This window comes from Nelumbo lutea, chromosome 1, assembly GCF_056320005.1.
Source record: "Nelumbo lutea isolate HS-2025 chromosome 1, American lotus-T2T, whole genome shotgun sequence".
Taxonomy (NCBI): Eukaryota; Viridiplantae; Streptophyta; class Magnoliopsida; order Proteales; family Nelumbonaceae; genus Nelumbo; species Nelumbo lutea.
This window is the reverse complement of record NC_142684.1, coordinates 135,202,416-135,209,851: the sequence shown is the minus strand read 5'-3', so window position 1 is coordinate 135,209,851 and position 7,436 is coordinate 135,202,416. Positions and strand designations below refer to the sequence as shown.

Here is a 7,436-nt window from a genome sequence, read left to right as displayed (position 1 = left end):
AACTAATAAAGGGTAAAAAAGTTATAAGGTATGTTTAAGTCCATTTTAAAACTTTAGGTATTTTTAAGTTCATTTTTTAAATTTTAGGGTATGTTTAACCCTTTTATCTAAATTTTATTGCACATATATTTTAATGGGAGAATGACGATTCAGCCCAGGGTCAGAATTTTTAGGCCCAAAATACAGTTGGGGTGGATAACCAACTCGGAATTGATGCCAATTCACGGGCAGGCATAAGTATATAGAGTGGGGGTTTTTGACATTGGGTCTCTCCATACTTTTTCGTATTTTAATATATGTGCAATATATAAGATGGAGAAAGGTATGAAACCAGAACTTTGATCAATCAAACTCCCACCCCTCTTTGGGTGAATTTTGATGAATACCATCTTTTTAAATCCCTCTAATGCTGATTCCATTCATCAAACCTCACCTCAAAAAGATTTACAATGAAGGGGAAGGACGAGGAAAATTTGGCCTAGGACTCCTAATTAGACTGTAACAAATACAAATATATATGTACATGCAGTATGAATAAATACAACATACAAGGTTTTGTAATGTATATATTTGTTAAGTCTTCTGCAGTCCACAATCAAGTTTCAAGAATTTAATCACCTTCAATAAGAATGTGTGAAAAACCCAAATCTCTTACCATCCTTTGTGCCATCAAGATACGCTTTAGCTTTGGCTTCAGCAGTTTCCGGTGTGCAAAGTGGTGAGAGTACAGTACATGCAAAGAGGAAATTTTCAACATCGTCTCTTACAATAATACCAGGCACCAGCCTGCTCACTTCATTTTTACAAAGCACAGAGGAGGACATTTCCAACTTAGGACCTCCCTCATAGTGACTCGTGGAGACTCGGGTGAACAAGAAAAATCGAATTAAACCAAAAATTCAATCGAAACCAAACCGATAATTTGATTAATTAAACCAATCGGTTTAGTATTTTAAAAAAAGCAAAGGTATCAGTTCGGTTTCGGTTGCCAATATAAAAAATTGAAAGTTAATCAAATCAGCCGCTATACATATATTTTTATATACTTTATATATATTTTATATATTTTATATTTTCTATATATTATAAATTAATAAATATGCATTATATATACATATATATATATATATATTTATTTATAATACGTAATATATTATTTATTATTTAAAACATAATATATATATATATATATCTAGTTTTTTTATTATATATTAATATAATATATAATGCAGTGAACATTCAGTGGTAATGGAGTTCTTTAGGTTCCATTTGGGAACAATGCAAATGGAGTATAAACCCTAGCTCAGGGTAAATATGTACTCTCATTCAGTTTTGCTAGTGTTTGACAAGAATACAATTATGCATCGATAAATTACAGAAAATACATTTTTCAATACATATTTACATTCAAAATGAGATGTAAATGTACATTGATAAAAAAGAAGTAAATTTGCATTCAATGTGGGCTTTTGTTAAAAAAGATATATTTTATTGGGATTCATGTTTACATCCATTACAACTAGAAGTCTATTTAGTAAGAAAGTAAATTTGTCAATGCAAAACTAACTTGATGTGGCGTAATCCGGCTACTCCCTACTGGAGACGATCTAGCTGTCAGCAATGACGAGAACTGAGGTTCCTGCAAGAAAGGAGTCAGAGATCCCAGGTGGTTTACCCGGCGGGGACACTCCGATGGCTAAGTTAGCACTTAGTAGTAGAGAGCTTGAAGATGATATCAGAGAGTTAGAGAGCTAGAGGGCAAAGATTATGCATACCTTTCGCCCGTGGGGGGTGATGTCTTTATATACTAGAGTCCTCGCGCATTTGGTGGAGTGGTTCTTGAATCCTTGCTGTGTGGGGATCCGTTTCCGTGTTAGGTGGGGATAATGCCACCAACCGGTAAGGTTGCCCACCTCTGCCTGAATCGGGGAGTGGATAAGTTAATGTAGCCGTTACAAAGTACGGTCCCATAAGATGCGGGGTACGGTGATGAGATCCTCAGGGTTGTCATGTGAAGGTCGACCTGACTAGGTAGCGAGCTGCTTGTGAAGTGTCGGGCCGCTTGGTGGCGAGCGCCCAACATGCTCTGAATGCCGAAGTGCCTTAGTACTGAGGTGATCTTGCACTGAGGTAGGCTTGTTTCGAGGTGGATTCTTTCCGAGGTGGTCCATCTGTCCGGGTTTGATCTATAGCGAACTTGATATCGTTATCCTAGTCACGATCTGATACCGGAGTGAACTTAGTTCGGGATAACTTCAGTTCAGGGTATCAGGGTACCCGAGGTCGCTTTGTAGCGAACTGATCATGCTGAGCTATCACTTGCGTCGAGTCACGTCCACGTGTCTCCCTGTTACGAGGTCGGGCCAAATTTCCTTTCATCATAACCCAACTTTACATTTACATGAACCAATTTACATACGCTGCATATTTACATTCACACTTTATTTGCATCATTCCCAAACAAAGTCTTATTATCTCGATGAACTGAGTCTATGCAGCTGAAATACGAGAAGGCCAAAACTATCCTGCCATGGCTATCCATGCACCACCACTACCAAGTCATCCAATTCTTAATCTCACTTAAACTGTGAAGAGAAACGGAGCTCCTAAACCAAACTGTATCATTGTTGACATGGGAGAAAGGAAGAAGATGTGAGAAATGGTCTCCGTGAACCGTGATTGATTGCTCATAGAAATGGCATACACTATCAATAATCCCCACCAAAAACATCATAGCAAGAGAAACTCTAGTGGGGGCTAAACCATGAATGCATTTCCATGCAAATAGAAGCACAGAGTGCAAGTATATATGTAACTAAGTGGGTGTTTGGCAAGTTTGCCACATTAGAAAAGAATACATACATAAATGTATTTAAATGCGTTTGGCATTGGCAAGCCGGTTTTTTTTCTTTTTTCTTTTTTTTTTTTTTTTTTCTAAAACAACATTAATTGTTGCAATGACGAGCTTCTAGATTCGCAAATAGAGGCGTTTCTTGAATCGGCAAATTGACATTTTTTGCATTGCCTTGAAACACTTATAAATCTAGAAAACTTATGAAACTCAACGCCAGTGAAACGCATTGATATCAAATACCCTCTAAGAAATCAAAATTCCTTCCAAGATGGGTTGAGAAGCCTCATGATCATTAGATGATCATTAGAATCTCCTATCCACATTATCCATAGCACACTACAGCTGTACATTGAAAACATCTCCTCATGTTGCCATTCATGGGCAACATCTTCCATGCTGTCATTTACCGTTCATAGGGAGATATTCCAAATGTATAGGAGATCCAAATTTGCTTGTCAAACCTAACTGATAGTGCGAGATCTGGATCCTCTTAGCTGGAGGGCAGTTCGGATGTCAATCCACTTTCTTGGCCGGCTGCAAGAAAGGAATACTCAAAAGACCCGGGTGGCTTACCCGGTGTGGGTGCTCTGATGTTTAAGTTAGGCATCATTTGGCACATCTTTTTGCGCAGTCTTTCAGCTGTTTACAAGTCAGGAAGACAAAAAATCGGTCTATTCCCATTTGGCATGCAGAAGATCTAGCCACCAAAAGATGTGACGTCGAAAAGACACACGAAGCCCATTTTGGGCTGATTTCGAGAAGCTCCAAATGAAGCTTTCCACGTCTTTCATGTTTTAACCTCACGCGAAAAGACCCGAAAATGATGCACAAAAAGACGTGCATCTGCCAAACACTCGGGTTGCTCAAATCTTATGTCAAAAGCTCACTGTGTCTATTGACTATCAGAGCTACGAGAAGATCTTCTCAAAAAGACTTGCCAAACGGGCCCTTAGTAATCTAAACTGCAAGCTAAAATATTGTATTCTAGAAGGTTAGTGAGCAAGTAATCATGCATACTTTGTGACATTGGGGTTGATGCCCTTATATAGGTGAGCTACTGTAAGTCATACGAAACACCTCCGAGATCCCCGGCTCGTGCTACTAGGAATCCATTCTGCACCAGGAGGTGGACTTCATGCTAGCTAATAAGGCTTATCGAGTCTGTCCAATCCGAGGGGGATAAGGATAGAGCTTGTAGACGTGCATTGTGATCTCAGAGAGGTCAGAGACAGTTGGCTACATGTCAACTCGATAGGTTAGGTCATCACGAGCTTCTCGGACCTCGGTCTTGGCCGAGGTGCCCGAAGTACCCGAACTGAGATGACAGAGAATGCCGAGTCATCATCCAATCAGCAGGTCGCTTCCACGTGTCTTATTATTGTTAGATCGGGCCAAATTACCCCTCATCATTTACCACTGTAATGATACAAATTCATTGGTTACCAGCTTTTTTTAAGGTATCATGTCTTTTTGGTCATAGTGGACTCTTAAATCTTAAGACATGCAAGTTAGGCCTAGTCAATGGGTTGATGACAATGTACACAGGGCCCATTAGCACAGAACGTGGAGAACCCACCCGTGAATTGGGGCCCAAGCCTAAGATTTCAAGTATCAAACTTGGCCGCATTATGTGTAGGGTTTAATGTAAGCGTAAGCCGGGCCAGGCCAGGTAATGCGGGCGTGGACAGAAATGATCATGCCTAATGCTTATGTCAAACCTGATGGGCTCATTCGTTGTCAATGTCAAGTTCATCCATACAAGTCTTCATAGTGCCTGCTATAGAAAGATTCTTTGGAGGAGTAGTCACTGTTAATTCTTTCTTTTTCCTATACTAATAATAGACAGAGCATATCCATCAATACACGTACCATCCATCTTCTTCTACTTTTATGAAAGATAGAATTCATTTCTAAGGACTAGATGCCCCACTACAACAAAGCCAATTGCTTTTCTTTTTATTACAAAGTTACAGTACGTAATTCAATCAGTTATAATTAAGATGATATCCTTATATTCCTTAATTACTAGCCAAAATAATGCACCACCTGGTTTTCATTTCGGACCACAAGATTCCACTCAACCAGGCAAGAGTAGCAATATAAGATCCATTCAATTGTATATAACAATGTTGTAGGACTCGGACTGGATTATAGTCGGATCGGACCTAAAAAACCACCGTTCCTATCATCTGGTCCAATTTGAGTCTTACAACACTGGTATGTTGTGTCGGGTCGGGTCACGGGTTGTCGCCAAGTCACCTCTTTTCAAAACCAATATTCTCGAACCAGATGGTTATGAAACATTGACCCATCTAACCTGTGGGCCAACTGTAACCTGATATTTAAGGTTAGGTCTTAACCTTTGCTGACCCGACCCAAAATTAACTCGATTCGATCCAATTGCCAGGCCGGTTCAGATTTTGTCAAATTTTGAATGCGGGGGCTGCACATGAAATATTATAGTGGGGATCCACATCCACCTGGAGGACTATTTAATACCACCCCCAATGTTTTGCCCACGAAAATTCTGCCCACGCCTATTCAAAATTCTGGTGGGCAGAATTCTGCACATGAAATATAAGATGTTCTCCATATATGGCTGCGATAAATGTGGGCAGAATTCTGGTGGGCAGAATTCTGGTGGGCATGAGCTCCGGACTCAATAAATACATTGATGTAGATGTGCTACTTATTTTTTATTCTTTTGCATGCTCTTGTAAACAAAATTCTATACTCGTGGCATTTCTTTATAATTTATTTTTTATTATAGAACTGGACAAAGCAATTGGATCTAAAACCGAAGCATATTCATGGTTGGGCAGTTCTGCATGTCTGCAAATGAAAGTCGGTCGTCTATGAAAACGAGTAGAAAACGTAGCAGTATTTGTCCTCTTCATTCACAAGATGATACTTTTTACGTCTGATCCGTTTCAATCCGAGTGTCATCTGAGACAAGTCAGATTCAGATGACCGACCATCTCTCTCTCTCTCTCTCTCTCTCTCTTTCAGGCCACGTCTATTTGCTTCTAAGAGAGAATGAGAGAATTACGACTCAAAAATTGATCGAAGCAGATAAGAGGTTTGGACATGTATGAACCAATATATTTATATCAATTTGAATAAACCTTACATCAAAGAACTATTTAACACAGTGAAAAAATCAAAATAAAGCCACCCCCTCTTCCTAATGAAATATGCGGATAAAATTATTCCGAAAAATCAATACTTGTTTATGATCATTTTTATCAATCTAGAGGGAGACATTAAAGCTAGCCAAAACCAAATTCACTACCAGCGAAACAACCCAAACCCAAACCAGAGAGGGTGTGAAAGTTGTAGAAGACGAAGGAGGTGTGGGCGACACCGGTGGAGACACCGGTGGAGACAATGAAGGAGAAGGCGATACGGGTGAATTGGCTGGGGAAGGAGATGGAACTGGTGTTTTGGAGCTAGGAGCAGGAGACACGGGCGACGGTGCTTTGGGTGGAGAGGCTGTGGGAGGTGGAGATGGAATGGAAGGAGAAATCTGAGGTGGAGGAGGAGGAGGTGTACTGTTGGTGTTGCTTCTCACAGCCAAAACAACGATGATCAGCCTCTGACCCTTGGCACAACTTCCGGGATTTCCACTTATGAAGTAGAAGGGGCCCGATCGGTCAAACTTGAACTTGGAAAACCCATCTACCATAGTCATAATCGGTTCCGATGTATTGCAGGAATAGTAGTGCTCTGGGCTTGTAACCAACACCGAGTCCTCTCCCTTCTTGTATCTAAAAACTGCAAAACAAAAAATGCCCATAAATCAAATCACATTACCCAGAAAAAAGAGCAAAGAACAGATGAAGAAGACAATTGGTAGAGAGAGAGAGAGAGAGATTACCAAGGGTATCATTGACTTGAAACCTGTTTCTTTCAGCCCAGTCATTGTACTTCTCAGAAGGGTTTAACACCCATCCAAATCTCCCACCAACATAGAAATCATGAGCTTGGGATAAACACAGATTACAGACGGCTACCATTAGAAACAAAAACCGGAGAAATCTCCAGGGCTCCATTCTGTGCTCTGCAGAGAAGAACGCTGAAGAACCAGAGAAACCCACCTGGAGAAAAACGGATTTCAGATTATAGAGAGAGAGAGAGAGAGAGAGGGAGGGAAGAGGGAGCTTCTAGAATGCCCTCTTACGCAAAGTTCTGTAACAGCTAGAGGAAGCCTGGCTGGTTTGATATATATAGACAGAGACACAGAGTTGGTAATGAGGTTACCGTTGTAAAGTTGAACGTCTTAAGAAACCACCGCTGCTCATTCGCTACGTGTAATAAGTTTTCTGCCTTATGGGAAACCTTTATTCTCTCTATAGTTGGTAAATTACAGGCAGTAACAGCTTATGAAATAATAATTTATAATTCTTTTAATAATATTTTAATTGCTAGTTGGACGTGGTTTGAACCAATCATTAATCCAGATGGTCGGACCATTCAACCCATCTCCCATTCAAAAGTAGTACTGCTCGGCCTAATCTCAAATCTACATAAAAGCAGAAATTAACCCGTTCATTTGACCAACTACTCGTGGGCCTGAACGATC

General features: G+C 40.1%; 1 protein-coding gene across 1 annotated transcript; it reads right to left on the bottom strand.

The window, feature by feature from the left end:
• Positions 1-5,934: 5,934 nt before the first annotated feature.
• Positions 5,935-7,216, bottom strand: LOC148877737 (early nodulin-like protein 4). Its single transcript, XM_088943167.1, has 3 exons — positions 7,115-7,216; positions 6,732-6,951; positions 5,935-6,628 (listed from the first exon to the last, which is right to left on the bottom strand). Exons 2-3 carry the CDS (start codon positions 6,904-6,906, stop codon positions 6,105-6,107), a joined length of 699 nt encoding a protein of 232 aa, XP_088799293.1. The 5' UTR covers positions 6,907-6,951; positions 7,115-7,216; the 3' UTR covers positions 5,935-6,104.
• Between the last annotated feature and the right edge of the window lie 220 nt (positions 7,217-7,436).